Consider the following 22,285-nt stretch of genomic DNA (forward strand, 5'->3'; position numbering starts at 1 on the left):
CCACTCCCAGACCTGGTAACCCAAGGAGAGCTGAGATGCCAGGATCTGAGGAGACTCAACCTGACAGCCTGGAGGTTGACCAGTCCCTATTGAGAAATAGAGGACTGTCACAAGCCGTCTTGAAGACCCTATCCAGCGCCAGAGCATATTCGACTAACAGGAACTACCGTCGAATAGGTAACATCTTTAATGCCTGGTGTCTGCAGCATCAAGTGGACTCCACCGATCCCCCTACGGAGGCGATCCTGGACTTCCTTCAAGACGGACTAGACAGAGGTCTTGCTGCGGCCACACTCAAGGTACACGTAGCGGCCCTGTCCGCCTATCTGGGGAGGCGTTTGTCTCAGGATCCTTTAGTGAGCACCTTTATTAAAGGGGCAACTAGGCTGAGACCGGTGGTAAACACCCCTGTCCACCAATGGGACCTTATTCCGGTCCTGAACGCCCTATGTGGCCAGCCATTTGAACCTCTGGAAGAGGTCTCCCTCAAGTCGCTAACCGGCAAAATGGTGCTGCTATTGGCAGTCACACCTGCCAAACGCGTTAGTGAACTACAAGCTTTGTCCGCTGAGGAGCCATATACCACCTTTTTCTCTGACCATGTACAGCTTAGGTTCCTCCCTGGGTTTCGTCCCAAGGTGCCATCTGCTGTAAACAGGAACCAACTGATTTCCCTTCCAGTATTTTTTCCGTTCCCTTCTTCTGCTGAAGAAGAAAGATGGCACAAGCTGGATGTGGTTAGATGCCTGCAGATCTACTTGCAGCGCACTCGCCCCTTTAGGTGGACTGAAAACCTGTTGGTCAGCTACACGGGGAAAAACAAGGGCGCCAAAGCCGCCAAAGCTACAATATCCCGGTGGGTTACCGAGACTATTAGAGTCGCCTATACCGCCCAAGGGCTGTCGGCTCCATCTTTCCTTCATGCCCATTCAACCAGGGCAGTGTCCACTTCACGGGCAGAAAGAAGTGCTTTGTCTGTGGACCAAATATATGCAGCTGCCTCTTGGGCATCTGAATCCACCTTCATTTGGCATTACCGCCTGAAGGACCAAGTGGCAGATTCCACTGCCTTTGCCCAGACCAGTTTAAGTTCGGTCATGGGTTTGTCCCACCCATCTTGGGGACCTGCTTGCTATATCCCCACATTGTGCCGCTGTTGAGGACGACAGGGAACGAGTGATTATGAAGATAATCTTGTTTCCCTTAGTCCTAACAGCGGCACAAGATTTCCCACCCTGGGAATCATATCTTATGTATAAAACTGTATATAAATGTAATGGAGGTACTTTTGTATTTACACGCAGAGGGGAGGTTCTTGTGCCCTCTTATAGGGCCTGCCACGCATTTGATTGGCTAATTAAATATCCGCCTGTCCTACCAGCACACAGGGGCAGAAATACCCCCACATTGTGCCGCTGTTAGGACTAAGGGAAACAAGATTATCTTCATAATCACTCGTATGTGCTGCATAATATGTTATTCACATGCATGGAATGAACTTGCAGTTGCAGAAATATTTGCAGCAAACCTACTGATTATGAAGGTACTGTGTTCCATCAATGACCATAGACAGAAGTGCATTTCTGTCTATGGTCATTGATGGAACACAGTATACAAATAGGTTCTACTAGAGTTCTGTTTTATAGAATAAATTTTCAATCTATACAAGCTGCTCACTGCCTCCGCTGTATGGCTATGCCTGCCAGAGCATTCATGTTCACTTGCGGTTTCTGCTTAGAACCACCCCTTTACAAAGACTGGCAGGTCACAATTAGTGTTGAGAAAGTAGTATTGGATCGAATACCTTGCCAGCATAGCAATGCATGTAATAGACTGAACGCCAAGGGGTTAAACACATCGAATATTCGAAGCATTTAACCCCTTGGTGTTCGGCTGATTACACGCACTCCTATACCGGCGAGGTATTCGATCGAATACTACTTGCTCAACACTAGTCCCAATGTGTGGTGACCACAGGCAAAAACAACCACAATGCACTGAACAGCCCTTTTCCATACATATTAAGATGAAGGCCCAATGCAATGAATTGTGGCAAAAATATACTGCAAAAAAGACTGTGGCAAAAACACATTGTGTTTTTTTTTCCACAGGATTTTTGATCAAATCTGCAGAGTTTGCTTCTATTAAGATGCCAGTGTTTCTGTAGGTATAGTTGAGGTGCTGCAATTTGCAATGCAAGAGTTTTTGAAGTTGCAGCAATTGTCCTGCAGATTTTTTTTTTCTACAATGTGTGGATGGGATTAGCCAGAATCCCATCCACTTTGCAGGGAATGTAAAATGTGGCATTTTCACAATGTAGGGTCCCAGCCTAAGTCCCTAGGAATCCCATTCACACATTGAAGAAAAATATGTACAGCAGAAATGCTGTGATTTACAAAACCATTGCGGTTTTGGAAATCGCAGCATGCCTATTATACCTATGGAAACACTGCTGGTTTCCCTATAGGTATAACGGAAACAGAAAATTGCAGAGGAAACCTCTATGGACTTTCTGTAAAAAGCCCTACAGGAAAAACCATGATGCGTTGCCACCGTGGTTTTTCCTGCAGCGCTTTTTTGTTGCAGTCTGTTAAATGGGGCCTTGGCCTAAAAGTGTTTTCAGAACTATTTTGCTGGTGATAAACAATAAATTCCATTTAAACCCACCTTTCTGGAGGTGGGGTAGACTACGTGTTGTGAGGATGGAGATAAACACAGCAACATCTGTTCCTTTTTTCTTTTCACCAGCTTCATACAGAGCCTGTAAGAAAAAAAAGTTAATATACGGTATATATAAACATTATTAGAAGTGATAGTTCTCGAAAAGTAGGGAATTATATGGAGATGAACACAGCTGAAATCTCTCATGCAACCTGTAAATAAAAATGATTCTTTCAAGGTTTTCTGTCACCAGGAAACTCAATATTAAACCAGTCACAGTGCTTTGTGGAGTACATTATGCATCCTTCGGTGCATTTATTAGGCATTTTCTTGAAAGTGCAGTGGAGGCAGTTCAGAGACTTCCATGGTTCCAGGCGTGAAACACTAGATGCAAGCATGGAAATTCAGAAAGCAGCATCACAGTTGTAGGATAGGTAGAGGCTGTGAATCAAGGGTATGGGGGCAGGGATTCATACTTCACCTTAAGGCTCTGTTCCCACGGAGTAACGCGCCACGCATTCAGACACGTATACATGTGTCAGAGTGTGAGCACTCAAAACAGATTCCATTCACTTCAATGTGTGCCGGCTTACGGGCGCTACACATTGAAATCAATGGGAGGCTTTTTAACCCATTGATTTCAATATGTAGCGCGCGTGAGCCGGCACACATTGAAGTGAATGGGATCTGCTTTGAGCGCTCACACTCTGACATGTGTATTCATGTCTGAATGTGCGGTGCGTTACTCCGTGGGAAGGGAGACTAAGTGCAGTTCGGTGTTCAAGATCCACCAAGGGCTCTGTCTCTATGGCCCCATGTAGTGACCTGCAGCAAAAATGTGATGCAGGAAAATAGTGTATGCAAGGAATCACATTTTTCCCATAGAACTTTTCACAGAAAGTCCACAGAAATGTCCTTGTTGTGGACTTTCTGCTTCAATACCACCTATAGCGAAACTGCTGGTGTTTCTGTAGGTATAATTGACATGCTGTGATTTCCAGAACTGCATTGGTTTAGAAATCACAGTGTATCTACTCTGTGTACTTTCCTGCAGTGTGTGAATGGGATTCACTAGAATCCCATCCACTTTGCAGAGACCATAAAACGTTGCGTTTCTTTACCGCAGTGTATCCACAACATGGGGCCCCTACCTAAGTCTTATTTGCATATTTATAAAAATCACCTTACAAAAGAAATGGTGCTTTTATTGGACTATCTAAAAGTATGATGGTGCACTGCATAATGTCACTTACAATTATTTGTAAGCCGAAGCTAAAGGAAGACCATACTGAACAGATTTTTGCCTCTTCCGGGATTTTGAGGCCGTATCTGTCTCAAAATCCTGACCAAAAAGACGGCTCCCATTGAAATTAATGGGAGCCGCTTAGGAGTTATTTCCCGGAAAAAGGAAGCGAGATGCTCATTCTTCAGGCCGAGTTGCCTCGCGATTCGGCCTGTTAAATTATTTCTATTGAGCATCACAGATTTTCTGCAAACTGTAGCAGTACATGGCATTGAAGTATCAGTTCGGTTTGTAGGTTTTATTTTGATCCTTTAGGTGGCAGTATCATTGTAAAGTATCATATAGTGGAAGGTTTAGATCATGCAGATATTTAGATATTAGATAAATGCAGTATTATCTAAATGTATACAATGTGTCATTCTGCTACTATATGGTGACAGGTTTATCATTTTTAACCAAAAAATAATGGTTAAAACAACAATAACTAAATGGAACTGTAGACCTGTAACGTCAGGTACTGTATATGCAGCTGTCATAAATACAGTTTGCTGACTACTGTATTATTTTTTTGTTTTGTTTTAGTGTACAATAGCAAGACCTTGTTTCATTAGTACAGAGATACAGAAAGGTAAAGAGGTCTACTTACCCTGGAATCATTGTCCACAATTTCATCATTAACACGAGTATCTTCACTGCGGTCCCCCTACAACACACACACCTGAATTATGACTATATCTACAGTGCTGGCCTTACGACATATGTGTCTGTATATAAAATTACATATACATTATATATATATATATATATATATATATATATATATATATATATATATATATACACTACTGATTTAAAAATATCCCAATGTGCTCCATTATGAAAAGAATTCCCCACTATGTCTGCTGATTAGGATAATATATCCAGATAAAAAAAAAAAAATGCTACCAGTTTGCCCCGTGGATAACCACTAAAGGACCAAGCCATTTTTCCTGGTTCAGGACTGGGGACATTTTCAGGTTTTTTCATATATGCGGTTTTGAGGGTTTTTTTTTGTTTTTTTGCGGATTTCCACTGCAATTGAGGCTGACACATTATCCCCAGTTACAGGAGGATTGCATCATCTTATTGCTTACTGCAGCGCTGATCTGGGTCCTCTAGAACCCAGTAGCTCATGTGGTTGACAGCCCCTGGTGGGTCATATGACAATGGGGTCTAGAAATGGAGTTGCATCATTGTGGCTATTGCTGTGTACACAGCACCCTACAGCAGGTCAGGCGGTAGTAACAGCATGCTCCCAGGGTGCACTTCCTCGACATATAAAGTCAAATATATAAAGGCAGTCTAGTCAAGGGGCGGGTTAAGTAAATGACCCTCTTCAGAAGTCATAGTGAGGATATATTAGAATTAATGTATACCTTACAGCATGACTTCTATAAAAAAAAATTAAAAAACCCATGCCCTTGCTAACTCCACCTTCTGAAAGAGGGGAGCCATGCACATGTTCTTCCCACCCAACAGAATGAGATCAGATAAGTCACCTCTCTCTAAGGACCTTCTAGTAGGTGCATGGTCTGACTGTATGGCATGTATTGTGGGTTATGGAGAGATTGCTAAATACTGTAAATACCTTTGCAAGAGCAAGCAGCGCTTTTTGGAAATCTCCAGATGTATCTGAAGCTATATCCTTTGACAGATCATTTTTGTATACTGTAACAAAGTTGATGAAAATTTATTACAATGATTAACAATCTTTCAAATTCATGCAAAATATTATAATATATTCAACATAGGCAGCACTGACATCTTCTAATATTATAAGGCCTTTGTGGCAGAAAACACTGAGACCTGCTTCCCATCTGCTTCATATCCGTATGGGGACCCCCAAACGGAATACGACCACATTAAAAAGCGGTGAGCAATGAAAGCACACTGACCCCATAGACTATAATGGTGTCCTTGTGTTTTCCGTGCGCTGTCCGCACAAGTCATGCGGAGAGAAAAGTACTTCAAGAACTACTATCCTTTCTGCATGACTCGTGTGGAGACTGTGCAGAAAACACATGAACCCTATTATAGTCTATGGGGTCTGTGTGCTTTCATTGCTCACCACTGTTTAATGAGTTCGGTATTCCGTTCGGGGGGTCCCCATGCGGACTCCCGGAACAGAATACAGAACACAGATGTGAACCAGGCCTTAGCTTCTAACATCTGTTCTGCATTAGGAAAAATTATGGAGTTAAATCACCTGATCACCATTGCTAACATACCAAAATGACATGTCACCTGCGTTCTGTGTGCTGCTAGAATTCTGGGGATGCCAAATTTGAATGGTTTTATTTATATTTTAACCACTTAAAACAGAAAAATTCTAACACTTTGAAAAAAAATTAAAAATTTCTTGGAGTGCCTTATTATGACAACCATAACTTTTTTTATACTTCTTTGTACAGGGATGCATAGAGGGTCTTTTTTTCAAGACCAGATTTACTTTTTAGTTACAATATATTGTGGAATGTCAATTGCTTTCATCACTTTTCATTAACATTTTTAAAAGAGACGGAAAAAAAAGTTTTTAATCTGGATGTTTTGGGGCACAAGGATGCCTAATCGTCACCACTTCTGACAAGTCTAGCTCTTTAGATCTATTAATGGCTACTACTGAAATGATTCTGGAGCAACTGGAAACCAAGAAATCAATGCAGTTCGTTTTGGTGCCCAATATGCCGTTTAAGCTATGCACTGTAGGAAGGGCAGTGTCAGGAAGGAGCGGGTAAAAAAAAATGCAGCGTGTAAATTTTACTTTTTTGTCCTGCTGAAATCAGCCAATCACCCGATGAATAAGCATTTGTAGGTGGTTGTTTGCACTTTTAGAAAGATCAATTGTTGAGAACAAATTCTTCTATGACGTTTATACCTGAAAATTGGCTGCTAAATTGCCTTTAGCCTAAGTTTATTTTTCTGCAAAATAACTGAGTCTAGAGATTTTAGCAATAGCATCTTTTGTTCAGTATTAGGCTGAGTTCAGACCGCCTCAGTTTCCGGACCAAAAAACCCTGTGTGACTAGAGCTACACAGCAACTTTGGGCGTCACTCTCGAACAACAAGAGATCACACATCACCCTGCAACTCCTACCCCAATGTTTGCAAAAGGAGCCACATTGCGACCCTAAGGGAGCCTTCACACGGAGTTTACGCTCCACTCATTCTGAACAAACTCGTTCAGAGTGAGCGGCGTAAAAAACAGATCCCATTGACTTCAATGGGAGGCTTTTTTGCCTATTGCTTTCATTGTGATACGCGCGTATCACATTAAAAGCAATAGGTAAAAAAGCCTCCCATTGATTTCAATGGGTAGCACGTGTATGCCGGCACTCATTGAAATCAATGGGATCTGTTTTAATGCCGCTCATTCTGGACGAGTTTACGTTCAGAATGAGCGGAGCGTAAACTCTGTGTGAAGGCAGCCTAAGGATGCTGAGACCAAAAAAATTCTTGTCACAAATAGGTCAAATACTGCTCTAGCTTTAATCACAAAAAAATAGATTTTCAATACATTTTCATTTTGCAAATTTTAAGCAATGAGGTTGAAGAATTATGTCCATAATGTCTAATACTTACATTCTTTATAAACCCTGTTGATTTCTCTGAGCTCCTTGTTTGTTCTAGATGCTAAGATTTCAACAAGAACAGCTTCATTAGTTCCCAACCCCTTCAGAAAATAAGAATATACAAGTGGTTAAATAGATGGCAACATACCATGGAATGATCAAGGGTTCGAAGTTCTACTTAAACATATAGCATGTGAATTAACCCATACTGAACCTTAGTGGCTTTTTTGAGTTCCTGAGCATCATATTCAGCAGGAGTTTTCAGTAAAGCCAGCACAACTTCCTCATAGTTACCAGAGAGAGCCTTCTTCAAACATTCCTCTAAAGGCTAGGAACATAAAAGTCAAGTTATAAACCAACTTTAACATTTTTTTTTAAGATTTTTTTTTTTTTTTTTTAAAGAAAATACATCCTATTAATATTATAAATGTGAAAGTTTGTGAGTTTGGATGTTTGTGGGTTTGTGTGTTCGGATGTTTGTTAGTCAATCACGCAAAACCCGCTCGACCGATTTGGCTGAAATTTTCCACAAACATAGTTAACCCCTTAGAGACACAGCCCAAAAGTGACTTAAGGACCAGGCCTCTTTTTTCAAATCTGACATGTGTCACTTTAAATGGCGATAACTTTGAGACGCTTTAACTTACACAAGTGATTCTGAGATTGTTTTTTCGTAACACATTGTACTTCATGTCAGTAGTAAATTTTTGTTGATATGTTTTGTCTTTAATTATGAAAAAATAGGAAATTTGGTGAAAATTTTGAAAAAAATGCAGTTTTCAAACTTTGAAATTGCAAGCCTTTCAAATAGAAAGTCATACTACCCGAATTTTTTCATAAATATAATTAACCATGTCTCTGATTTATGTAGCAATCAAATTTTAAGCACCCTTTCATTTTTTTCAGATATTATAAGGCTTACAAGTCAAGCAGTAATTTTCCAAATTTTCAAGAAAATTTCCAAAACACATTTTTCAAGGGACTAGTTCAGTTCTGAAGGGAACTTGAAAGGCCTCTCTAATAAAACCCCCAAAAAGTCACCCCATTCTAAAAACTGCACTCCTGAAAGAATCTAAAACAGCAGTTAGAAAGTTTCTTAACCCTTTCAGCATTTCACAACAATTAAAACAAAATGGAGGTCAAATTTACATTTTTCAATTTCTGTCACTAATATATTCATTTAGCCCTAGAATTTACACATTTACTAAGGTTTAAAGGAGAAACTGCACCCCACATTTTGTTACACAATTTCTCCCGAACACGACAATACCCCATATGTGCTGGTACCCTAATGTACGGGCACACGGTCGCTCTCAGAGCGGATGGAGCGCTAATTGGATTTTGTAGGCCAGATTTTGCTAGAATATTTTTCAGGCGCCATGCCCCGATTGCAAAGCCCCCAAGGTGCCAAAACAGTGGAAAACCCCAAAATGTCACCCCATTTTGGAAACTAGACCCCTCAAGGAATTTATCAAGGGGTATAGTGAGCACTTGGACCCTACAGGTGTTTCACAGATTTTTTTACCATTGAGATGTGAAAATGAAAAATTACTTTTTTTATAATAAAATGTCACTGTAGCCCCAAATTTTTCATCTTCACAAAGGGTTAAAGGAGAAACTGCACCCCACATTTTGTTACACAATTTCTCCTGAACACGACAATACCCCGTATGTGCTGGTACCCTAATGTACGGGCACACGGTCGCTCTCAGAACGGATGGAGCGCTAATTGGATTTTGTAGGCCAGATTTTACTAGAATACTTTTCAGGCACCATGTCCCTTTTGCAGAGCCCCCAATGTGCCAAAACAGTGGAAACCCCCAAAATGTCACCCCATTTTGGAAACTATACCCCTCAAGGAATTTACCAAGGGGTTTAGTGAGCCCTTTGACCCTACAGGAGTGTAACAGAATTGGCCCAACAAAAGGAAAAGTGACATTTTTTGCTATAAAATGTAGCTTTAACCCCAAATTATGCATTTCCACAAGGGGTTAAAAAAGAAAATGCACCCCACAAATTGTCAAGGACTTTGCCCCAACTACAGAAATGCCCCACATGTGGATGTAAAGTGATGTATGGGCACACTGTAAAGTTCAGAGCTGAAGGATCGCTATTGGGATTTTGGAGGGCAAATTTAGCTGAAATCTGTTTCAGGCACCATGTTGCATTTGGAGAGCCCCTGAAGTGCTAGAACAGTGGAACCCCCCCCCCCCCCCTCAAAAAAACGACCCCATTTTGAAAACTAGACCCCTCAAGGAATTTATCAAGGGGTTTAGTGAGCACTTGGACCCTACAGGTGTTTCACAGATTTTTTTACCATTGAGATGTGAAAATGAAAAATTACTTTTTTTTCCAATAAATCGTCCATTTAGCGCCATATTTTTAATTTTTGCAAGTAGTTAGAGAATTAAGAGCCCCCCACAGTTTGTTACACAATTTCCCCTGAACACGGCAATACCCCATATGGGATCATAATCTGCTGTATGGGTACATGTTGGGGCTCAGAATGGAAAGAGCGCTATTTGGATTTTGGAGGGCATATATTGCTGGAATAGTTTTGAGGTGCCATGTCGCATTTGCTGAGCCCCTAAAGTATCAATACAATAGAAACCCCTCAAAAGTGACCCCATTTTAGAAACTACACCCGTCAAGGAATGTATCAAGTGGTATTATGATTTTGAGACTAAAAATGCTTCCCAAAAATTGAAATTTTTAAAGAAATATGCCATTTTGGTATCCAATGCATTGCACCCACTTTGTGTTGTCAGAGACCTGCACTCCTAAAACTATTAAGTGGGCCTTCCCGAGGGGCAAAAAAATTATATATGTGGGTATAAACTGCTGCTTGGGCGCACAGCAGGGCTCAGAAGGGAAGGAGCACTGCGCTTTTTAGCTTTTGGGGTACAGATTTAGAGGGACTTCCTGGGCGCCATGTTGTTTTTGCAGAGCCCTGGAGGTGCCAGTAAACTGGAATTCCCCAAGAAGTGACCCCATTTTGTAGGGGAAATTTTAGAGTCTCTGCAAAAGTGCCATGGCATCCAAAAACCAAACCGTCTAAGTCTGTGCTCCAAAAACCAAATAACCTTCTTCCCTTCTGTGTCTGGCTGGGCCCTAATATCAGTTTATACCCACATATGACATTACGTACGTTATCCGGGGTACACCAGTGTCATATATGTGCCCTAATATCAGTTTATACTCACATATGACATTACCCCGGTTACACCAGTGTCATACATGTGGCATAAACTGCAGTTTGGGCACACAGCAGGGGGCAGAAGGGAAGGAGCGCGATGCGGCTTTTGGAGTACAGATTCAGATGTTTGGTATCTAGACGCCATGTCATGTTTGTAGTGTTATGTCAGTCCAGGTAGCTGCAACGGGGCTAAGGGATAGCAGTAGGGAATCTCGCCCTGCACTACTCCCACTAGCTATCCCGGTCCCTGCCTCACGGGTGTGGGTCGGCTGTACTCAGGCTAAGCCTGACCCCGACAGCTCCTCTCTCACTGATTCCGTAGGCCTAGAGGGAAGTGGGAGAAGGAATGCCCTATAAGACCTCTAGGGACTGGAGACTAAAGGGGGTCACCCCTAACGAACAAGTGAAGCTGCTACTGACAGGGACTGACAAGGGTGTGCGCTGACTAACAACACAAGCAGCACACAGGAAAATGTGGGAAAGGATTCCCCCAAACCAATATGGGAAGGAACCTTACACTAGGAAACTGAGTAGAAATCAAAGGATAAGGCAATTCACTCACACAGTCAATTATACACAGAGGGAGGATTGGTGAACACAGAAGGGAAAACACACAAACCAACTCGTTCACCCAAACCTCCCAAAAAAACAACCACGGAACTTCCTCTATCCCAGAACACCACCTACTCCTCCTGCTAAGGCCTAGCTCTGTAAAAGCGACACTCAGCACAGAACCATGGGAGGCATGGGTTTAAATACAGAGTAGAGACCACTCCTCCCAGGTGCAAATGGGAGGACAGACTAATCAACCAGGAGATAAAGCTGCCTACCATCAGTGCGCACGTGCAAGTCAGAAGGTGTGCACCAATACCCACGACAGGACAACCCCGCAGCGCCAGGATGCCACCCCAGACACTGCGCAGCCAAAAACTCCCCAGGTAAGAAAAATAGAAAGTAAAGAACCTAAATACTCCTAACATGTAGAGCCTGTAAGGTACCAGAAAAGTGGATTCCCCAAAGGAGTGACCGCAGTTTGAAAACTGCACCCCTAAAAGAATTTATCAGGGGGTGTAGTGTAGTATTAGTATCCCGGACGTGACTGCACAGCGGATGGCGAAGAGGGAATATATAAGCGGTGCGGAGGACATTGCAGACACTAAATTCCCTACTGTACCCCCAGTAGCTCCTATGATTGGGGAAGTCACACTGGGGTCACTTTGGGGGTCACTTCTGGTATATTTTCCCTCATAAGCTGTAAATATAGGGTGTCCCCTGATATTCGCTTGCACAGCTTATACATTCCCTGCCTGCCGCACCCAGTTGTGTTCTAATGATTTGGTGATTTTGCGTGATTTTGTCTTCACATTGGTAGAGGCTATATTTTCTTTATTTTTCTGCTGACGTGGCCATATAAGGGCTTGTTGTTTGCGGGATGCGATGTATTTTGTAATGACACCATCTTGGGGTGCCTAAAACTTACTGATTACATTTTATTAACTCTTTTTTTTGCTGGATTTAAAAGAGAAAAAATCAATTCTGGTATTGAGTTTTACCTTTTACATTTTTCGCCATGCAGCGTACAGTATAAGTAACATGTGACCTTTATTCTGCGGGTCGGTACGGTTACGGCGATACCTCATTTATGTTATTTTTTTTATGCGATACTAAGTCTGCAGAACAAAAACACATTTGGGGACATAAATCAGTGATTTTTGCATCGCCATCTTCTGAGAGGCGTAACATTTTTATTTTTCGCTTGACAGTGTTGGTTGAGGGCTTATTTTTTGCGGGACAACCTGTGCATTTTATTGGTACTATTTTGGGGTGCATATGACTTTTTGATCACTTTTTATAGCACATTTTGTAAGGTGAGATGGCGAAAAATCACTACTTCCGGCGGGTTTTTTCCGTTATTTTTTACCGCCGTTCACTGTGTACATTAAATATTGTTTCAGTTTTGTTGTACAGGTTGTTACGGACGCGACAATACCAAATATGTATTGTTTTTATTAATTTTTTGTGTTTTTTTACATAATTCATTTTTTATAGAAAAAAGGGATTTTTGGGACTTTATAACTTTATTAATTGTTTTCAAATACTTTATTTTTTTTTTTACACTTTTTTTTTACTTGTTCTTGTGTCCCTATGGGACACATGGATCAGTGAAGATTGCATCACTGATTCTCTACTCTAGACTGAGACACAGGCTGCAGTGACAGCCTGCACGTGTCTCACTCTAGACACAGGAAGTGAGCTGTGCGGACGGGACAGCTCACTTCCAGAAGACGCCGGGAGCATCACCAGGTAAGTGAGTGCTCAGGGCTGTCTGGGGTCACTAACCAGACCCCAGACTACGTATTACAGATACCGGCACCCCCCGATCTCGGTCCGGGGGGTGCCGGCGGGGGGGGGAGAGATCGCGGCACCCTTTGTTTGCGGTGGTCATGTTTGACCATCGCAATCAAAGGGTTAAAACCTCCGATCGGTAAAAGTACCGACCGGAGGTTATGGAAAAGGGTGATAGCTGTCAGTAACAGCCATCACCCAGTTCCGATTCCGCCCGCTCAGCTAGTGAGCGGGCGGAATCACCATGACGTAATATTACTTCATGGTGCGCAAAGTACCTCGCGTCCATGACGTAATAGTACGTCAAAGGTCGCTAAGGGGTTAATACACCCCATTGCGCAATAGGCTACTTTTCGTCACAATAGCGCACATACGTTTTTCCCAGGACCCCCACAAACCCCAAACTCACATCACCATCTCTGCAATCTCACACACTTTGGACCATAGCAAGCCACAAAATTCATATTGCCCTCTGCAGCCTCGCCCCTAACCCCACACAATCTCATATACATATACTTTACCACTTTGCCCCTCACCTTAACGATACTCCAGGAGGCTCTCTTTAATGCTCCGGAGCAGCCATGTTTGCCAACCCCCACCGCTCTGACAATCCGCGACACCGCCCACCCATGTCAATACCCCTAGGCGGTCTAATAAATGCAAAAAAAAAGTTTAAAAAAGTAAAAAAAATATTAAAAACAACAAAAAAAAGGATTAAAAATTCAAATCACCCCCCTTTCCCTAGAACACATATAAAAGTAGTTAAAAACTGTGAAACACATGCATGTTAGGTATCCCCGCGTCCGAAATCGCCCGCTCTACAAAGCTATACAAATAGTTTTCCTGTTCGGTAAATGCCATAGCGGGAAAAATGGTCAAAAGTGCCAAACCGCCGTTTTTTCACTGTTTTGATTCTGATAAAAATTTGAATAAAAAGTGATCAAAGCAATAACATTTCCCGAAAATGGTAGAACTACAAAGTACACCCAGTCCCGCAAAAAAAGACACCCTATACATCCCCGTACACGCACGTATAAAAAAGTTACGGCTGTCGGAATATGGCGACTTTTCAAAAAAAAAAATTTTAACAGTTTTGGATTTGTTTTTAAGGGGTCAAAATGTAACTAAAACCATATAAAGTTGGTATCCCCGGAATCGTAACGAAACACAGAATACAGGGGACAAGTCATTTTGGTTGCACAGTGAACGCCGTAAAACCAATGCCCGTAAGAAAGTCGCAGAAATGCATTTTTTCTTGAAATCCACCCCATTTTGAATTTTTTCCCTGCTTCCCAGTACATTATATAGAATAATTAATGGTGGCATCATGAAGAAAAATTTGTCCCGCAAAAATTAAGAACTCATATGGCTCTGGGAGCGGAGAAATAAAAAAGTTATGGGGTTTAGAAGGAGGGGAGTCAAAAACGAAAATCAAAAAATGCCATCGGTGGGAAAGGGTTAACTTCAAATACTTCTGTCCCAAAGTCACTATGTAAAGTTTCTCACAACACCGTATAGCAGCTCAAATACAAATTAACTTCAACACAAAAGTCTCACGTATTCTCTGAATTACAGCAAAAACAAGATACAAACTTACATTTCATATCCCATACCTTATACACAGTACGAAAACCTTACCCGCGCCTGTATATACCCACTTCTACAATCACCGCAGACGAAGTCGCAGGTACCAGCTAGTAATAAATAAAACAGCAATTCTCTTGGATCTATGTTAGAATATCTGAAATGTATTGTTGCACTGTTATTCTTCCCAAAAATGTACTATGAAACTGACAAATGAGCAGAACCATTCACCTTGTCAGTATGGTGTGTCCTTATCAGGATTGTCCAGCTGGGGAAAGGAACCAATTCACTAAGAGAAAAATTTGATTCAGATAACCCTATATCTATCTGTCTGAAGGGTTTTGTTTTTTAACCAATTCTGCAAAAATTCTAAAACATTTTATCCAGCTGGATAACCCTAAAAACCAGTCACACAGACTTCAATCCCAACAGAAGTGTGTGGTCTAGATTCTGGGTTCTCTTCTCAAATAACTGGAAGCATGGGGGCATTTCACGGCACTTGCCTTTCCAGTGGCACTCTGGTATGCTGCCTTAATGGCCTGGCGCTGAGCATTATTTCTTTTGGTCAAAATATTAGTTATTGTTTCTTCATCCACACCTGTGGAAACAAATGGCAACATAAGTTTTGTATAAACTGCTCCAATCAGATAACCATCACAGATATACATAACAAGCTTGAACAGTTATCAAGTTTTGTGTCAATATGGCAGTGTGGTGGAACAACCCAGTGGCGTAACTACCGCCATAGCAGCAGAGGCAGCTGCCACAGGGCCCGGGACATTAGGGGCCCGGTGACAGCTGCTACCGCTGCTATCATTATACTCAGGGGTCTTTTCGGACCCCCGAGTATAATGATTGGCGGACCGGGAGAGGTAAGAAACATAAAAACACTGTTACTTACCTCTCCACGATCCGTGCAGACTTCAGCCTAGTCGTCTGACGTCTCATGACCCCAGGTCATGTGACGGCTGACATAATTGAAGATCGACTACTTCGGAGGCCGACAGCGTAGGAGACGGGAGATAGGTGAGTAACAGAGTTTATTTAATGTTTTTCTCCCCCTGGGTCTCTGATTATTATACTCTGGGGGTCTGAGGTATAATAATTGTTTATGGTTGTCCACAGTGGGACATAATACTGTGTGCAGGGGCCACTATGGGGGATAATACTGTGTGCAGGGGCCACTATGGGGGATAATACTGTGTGGAGGGGCCACTATGTGGGATAATACTGTGTGCAGGGGCCACTATGGGGCATAATAGAACGCGCAAGAATGAGTAGGAGGGGGTCAGTCGAGGTCTTCGACGTCGGTGTCGGTCGGGGGGGGCATGTCAAAAGTTTGCCACGGGGCCCCGCCATTCCTAGTTATGCCACTGGAACAACTTAATGTATCTGTAACTGGAATGATCACTAGTTAGGAAATGTAAGACTGTAGACTGTAAGGACTCATTGATATAGTATTTTCAGAGGTCTCATTCTTAGTGGGTCCAACTTAGCAGCAGGAGAGCCAATACACATTCTGCAGCAAATGCACATTACCATCACATTCTTGTGTACTCAGTCTGGTGGCCCTACCCAAAATCTGCCTTGTAGGTGACACTGTTAGTCCATCCCTGAATTTAGCTGCATTGCAGTGTGTTGCTTGGATCTGCAATATGGCATCTGTAGTCTGCTGTAGGCTCATATTCAGGGGTTCATTTGGGTATAGTGTAACCAATGTAATTGTGTGGGGCCCAAAGAACAGGGGGCCCTGCAGAAGTGGGTTGCGTGTTTTTTTGTTTTGTTTTCATAAAATCATATTGTGGCCACTATTTTACTCACCTATTTCTTCTCCTATCCGAACCCGCTACATTTCAGCCTCCAAGGGAAGTGAAGGGGCTGTGCTCTATGTCAGCATGTGGATGTCATATCCTGATATTGTTTAGCATCTGCATGTGACAGGCAGAACACCCTGGAGGCCGAAGCAAAAATGGCCCTGAAAAGGAGCAGGGGTAGGTAAATGGATTTTGGGGTTACTTTCCCTGGACTCCACTTATTATACTCTGTGGTCTGAGGAGATGATGCAACCAAAGATTGCAAGGTCAGGTCTTTTTTGTGTGGAAGAGGACCTTCTATAGGTCACCTCAGACGTCAATAAACCCGTACTTGGCAATAATGCCAGAAGTACAGTATGTGACTGTTGAGGCTAGTGATTGGCTGCAGTGCTCAAGTCTCAATATGGCACATAATTGTTGGCATCCTGTAAACAAGGACCAAAGGTCGGAATGTTGCAGGATCGGAGGGGTGAATACTTTATTTTTTCCAAGCTTTCAGACAGTCCCTTTAACTTCATTATAATAAAGTTATCATATTTCCCTACAGTGGCATCCAAATTATTATACAAATCATTTTAAACACTAGATTGATAGCAATTTATTGGCATATACCTTTAGTTTTGATGGCCGCGTCTATGGCAGAAGCATCTGCAGCAGCGTCACAAGTTGGAGCCCCCTTAACACCTCCTGAAGCAGTTTGCTGTAAAGTAAGAATTGTTCATTATACTGTAGTACGAATATTGAGTCCAGAAAACATTTGTGCCTGCAAATCAATGACTTGTATTAATACTTTACACAAGCGAAAGATTAAAAAAAAAAAAAAAAAAAAGTATAGTATACTCACGGAAGCATGTTCAGAATGGCCATCCAGGAAACAGGCCTGATTTAGGAACTCTTGCATAAAAGACATGGTGAAGATTAATCTCTGTAGAAATTAAGCATATTCTTTTGTAACTATCTGCTGTTTTGCTTTTAGTTAAAATGTCGACATATAAATAACCATTGTACACTGTCATGTAACTCTTGCTAGAGGAGGGCACCTGCACCATGTGCCTCATGTTAGTGGGTTGTCTTTTCTATCATACTGTGGCTGTCTATGCTATTAAAAGGAAGGAGTCACCTTAAATGGACCATTGTTTAAAGGGATCCTATCATTAAAATGCAATTTTTTGTGACTAACATGTAGGAATATCCTTAAGAAAGACTATTCTTCTACCTTTCGATGTATTCTCTGCGCCGCCGTTTGGTAGAAATCCCGGTTTTCTTCAGTATGCAAATGAGTTCTCTCGCAGCATTGGGGGCATCCTCTATCTTTTTCTGGAACGGCCTGTTCACACATCTTCTACTAGCGCTGGGGTGAAACTTCTACACATGCGCAGTCGGCTCTGCCATCGGGCCTCAGCAGAGCTGACAGTGCTGAAAAAGAACTCACTTGCATACTGAAGAAAACCGGGATTTCTACCAAGCGGCGGCGCGGAGAAGACATCTAAAGGTAGGAGAAGAATAGTCTTTCTTAAGGCTATTCCTACATGTTAGTCATAAAAAATTGCATTTTAATGATAGGATCCCTTTAAATTAATTTTTATATTAAACATTAGAGATGAGCGAACAGTAAAATGTTCGAGATTCGATATTCGAACGAATATTGAACCCCATTATAGTCTATGGGAGATCCCACCATTCGACTCAGGAGAGTCACCAAGTCCACTATCACACCCCAGGAAATGATGCCAACACCCTGGAATGCAACTGGGACTGCAGGGGAAGCATGTCTGGGGGCATCAAGTGCCTTTATTATGTCAGGATCCCCTGTCAGCTTGCGATATGCCGGAGCGGACTTTTTCCCATAGGAATGCATTGACCAGCGTTGATTGGCCAGTCTACAACATTCGGCCAATCAACGCTGGTTCTGCCTGAGGAGGCGGAGTCTAAGAGCCGTCCACAGCAGTTTCCATTCTGGTCTGATTTTAGACTCCGCCTCCTCCGGCAGAACCAGCGTTGATTGGCCGAATGCTGTAAGACTGGCCAATTAACACTGGTCAATGCATTCCTATTGCAAAATGAAGCAGAGCTAGCCGTGCGCTCAGCTCGGCTATTCCTCCTGTCACACACATCTCTGGTGTAACATAGCTCAGCACACACTCAGCTCTGCTACATCTCTACACTCTGTTGTAGAGATGTAGTAGAGCTGAGTGTGTGCTGAGCTCTGCTACACACGAGATGTGTGTGACAGGAGGAGTAGATGGAGGGATGGTTGGGTGTATTGCAGAGCTGCTACACCAAAGATGTAGCAGAGCTGGCCGATGTTAGCAGAGCTGAGTGTGTTAGTCTGCTGCGTATCTGCCAGCTCTCCTACATCTACATCTCCTACACACTCAGCTCACCTGAATATCAATTCGATCGAACGCCGTTTGCTCATCTCTATTAAACATACAAAGGGGTTTCACTTTGCGTTAAGATTACCAGATCCAGCAGACTCTTGATGTTCCCGAGGGTTAAGCCCTGGTTCCAACCTGCAGATCATGTGATTGGACTCAGCAATTCGACTCCACCTTCCTTTCATGATCTCACATGTAATTTACTTATGCTGGGGGGGCTAACTGACTATAGTAAAACAAGTCCTCATAGCACAGGTAATTAATTACCTGAGAGACCGGGGGGTGGGGGTGGTTCCGATCATGACCCAGGTGTCAGAACTTGACCAAAAACCCCTAGGTCCATCATCAAGAGACTGCCAGATCAGGTAAGGACTCGTTCACATCTGCACCCCGGAAGTCCGTTCTGCAGGTTTCCGTTTCCTGCACAAAACTGGGCAGGAGACGGAAACCTGCCGGCAACTTTCAAACCCATTCATTTGAATGGGTTTGGAAAGTGTCCGGCCGTGATCGGCGGTGAGCGTTTTATGCTTTCCGCGGCGAAATCGGGTTTTTTAAACCGGACACAGGGTCAGACATGTAGTACTCTGTGTCCGGTTTAAAAAAAAAAAAACGGTTTCGCTGCGGACAGCATAAAACGCTCACCGGCGCTCACGGCCGGACTCGGCATGACAGGTTTCCGTCTTCTGCATGCAGAAGACGGAAACCTGAGAACGGACTGCCGAATGCTGGTGTGAACTGAGCATAAGCTATTCTTACTCTAAGAATTTTTGGTGGTGATGTTTTTATCTTTCTATGTCAATATCAATATTTGAAAAAAAATTCTAAACATCTTGGAATTTCCACTCTTGTCACCAAGCAAAGAAAAGTTTGTGACTTCCAGTCTTAGGGAGATCATCCATTGACCGGCCATAGGCACACCAATCTGAAGCAGATACTATTGAGTTCTATGGAATGCTCTTTGACCTCTGCAGAAGTCATTGCATAGAAGGGATGTAGATAATGTGTGAAATCAGCTATTGTGACCCTGTGTTTTTTTTGTTTAATCTCTTTTTATTGATTTTTCAAGTGTACAGCTGATATAAATACATAGTATTAGCAGGAAAACAATAGTTCACTAGAAACAACATGGGCCTGAATCCATGAAATATCAGGAAAAAACAGTATAGTATATCACCACGGTATTGGTACCAGGAAATATCAAAACAGAGATATACCATGTATATGGACATGTATGATGTAGAGAAAGTGGGAAATACTGTGAGAGGAATGAAGCGAGAAAAGATAGGGTGGGGGGCAGGGGGGAAGGGAAACGGGGGGAAGGGGCGGGGGGAACCAGAGAAAAATAGAAAAACAAATAAAGTAACCACTCTAGTTTAGTAAGGCGTTAGCCAAATAATTTCCACCATCTAGACCAGATCTTAACATTTGTCATGTTGTCTCTCTTTCCAACTAAGTAACTCTTCAAAACGTGCTACTTGATGCACTTTTTCTATCCACAGATCTATCGTTGGGGGAGAGGTGTTTAACCAGAACAAGGGGATCAGCGATTTTGCTACTCCAATCAATTGCGACCATAAGACCTTCTTGTTAGCGCTTAGAGAGCCGTCTGGGCTCGACAAAAGTATGTTGTCTGGAAAAAGTGGCACAGAAGTGTGCAAAATTTTGTTAATTTTATTTTCAATTTCACTCCAAAACGGCTGGATCAAGTCACAAGACCACCATATATGCAGCATAGTTCCAGACTCCTTGTGACAACGCCAGCAGATATCCGAATCACTAAGACCATGTCGAAAAGGCCAATCAGGAGTATGATACCATCTGGTAAGTATTTTATAATGAAGTTCTTGCAATCGCACATAAACCGACTGTCCATGAGAATGTTTTAGAATATAATCCACATCGTCTGCAGAAAATTTGAGTGCAAGTTCTTTCTCCCATACTAACAGAAAAGTAGGTTTTGTAGGTTCTGATAATCGTGTGAGCATAGTTTTACATGAGGCAATCTTCCTTTGTAATGATAGAAGCGAAGTCAGGGCTTTTTCAAAAGGAGTGAGTGGTCTACAGGAGTTCGAAGAAAGTAATGACCTCTGTGTTTTATCCATATACACACACACACGATAGCTGCAGTCATCAGTGTACCATTTAGTGAGGTGACTGCTGCAAAGAAATCTCCTACAGAAGAGGTATTCTCATCTCAAAGATCCTATCTATACTGTTAGCTTATGTAAATTGAAGCCTTTTCCTAAATATATTGCTTTAGCAATGCTGCTTTGTTTGCCTGCTATATGAAATTATTCCTCCCATTGTTTACACTTTGTTGTCAAGGCTACCGGCCTATAATCTGATCTTAGGTCAGATGACAGGACTCACTCACTGTTTCCTGGAGCTAGTATTTACTGCTCTTCTGTCCAAGCCATCAGTTCAGCTAACTCAAAGGGTTTCTCCAATCTCAGCCTGGGGTCTTTCTCCAAGCTGCATGTAGTGTCTGCTTCTCACTTCCTGTATTTCTCCTCCCTCCCCCTCCCTCTTGCTAAAGGGGCTGGAGAAGTCTCACAACACTTATACAGATCAGATAATATGTAGATTCTTTTACAGAAAGGACTCCATTTTATCTGTGTGTTTACATATAGAGATAACAGACCAGCTTTATCAGCAAACTGCAATTAAATGAACACATTGTCCAGCACTTAGTAAGTAACTTCACTTGTCCTATCTCCTAGGTCCCTGGTTATAACAACGCAGTGTAAACAATGGGAGATATAATATAGAGATGAGCGAACAGTAAAATATTCGATATTCGTTATTAGTTTCGAATAGCCGCTCAATATTTGACTATTCGAACAAATATCGAACCCCATTATAGTCTATGGGGAAAAATGCTTCGTTTCAGGGGAACCCACAATTCGGATCAGGAGGGTCACCAAGTCCACTATGATACCTCAGGAAATGATGACAACACATCTGCAATGCAACTGGGACAGCAGGGGAAGCATGCCTGGGGGCATCTAACAAGTCCAAGTCACAGGTTTACTCCACCATCACAGCCTATCAACTACACACTTACCACGCTAAAAAAAAACTCTATCAAAGTGGGAAAATACCTGGAAACCTTCTTTCTTCCCCAATTGGATGGACAGAAACCCAAATTTGAAGCTAAAGAAACATTACCAAGCACCCCTTTAAATCACGTTGCCCATGACAACCACAGATGGAATAGGCAATGGGAAATCCAACAGTACCCACCCTGAACTGTTAGTGTGTGTGTGTGTGTGTGTGTGATGTAGTAAGACCTTCTAAAATTCACTCTTCTGGCCCTTAACGTGAGCCCTTCCAAATTAAGTTACAGGCCCTTAAGCTGAGCTACCAGCAGAGATTGAGGCTCTTTAGGTGACTTCAGGAGTTTTACGCCCTTTAACTTAGTTCAGCCTTGCACCAGCAGTGTTTTTGGCCCTTGA

General features: G+C 42.4%; 1 protein-coding gene across 1 annotated transcript in view; it reads right to left on the reverse strand.

Annotated features, from left to right (window-relative positions):
- The window catches only part of LOC142210116 (annexin A1-like), a 50,478-nt gene that overhangs the window by 19,774 nt on the left and 8,419 nt on the right, over positions 1-22,285 (reverse strand). The window contains exons 2-9 of the mRNA XM_075279146.1: positions 17,297-17,377; positions 17,065-17,152; positions 15,142-15,236; positions 7,727-7,840; positions 7,523-7,613; positions 5,532-5,611; positions 4,551-4,607; positions 2,668-2,761 (exon numbers count right to left, since the gene is read on the reverse strand). Coding sequence (XP_075135247.1) covers positions 2,668-2,761; positions 4,551-4,607; positions 5,532-5,611; positions 7,523-7,613; positions 7,727-7,840; positions 15,142-15,236; positions 17,065-17,152; positions 17,297-17,362 — 685 coding nt within the window. The 5' untranslated portion in view covers positions 17,363-17,377. The remainder of the gene's footprint in view (positions 1-2,667; positions 2,762-4,550; positions 4,608-5,531; positions 5,612-7,522; positions 7,614-7,726; positions 7,841-15,141; positions 15,237-17,064; positions 17,153-17,296; positions 17,378-22,285) is intronic.

Source organism: Leptodactylus fuscus, chromosome 1, assembly GCF_031893055.1.
Source record: "Leptodactylus fuscus isolate aLepFus1 chromosome 1, aLepFus1.hap2, whole genome shotgun sequence".
Taxonomy (NCBI): domain Eukaryota; kingdom Metazoa; phylum Chordata; class Amphibia; order Anura; family Leptodactylidae; genus Leptodactylus; species Leptodactylus fuscus.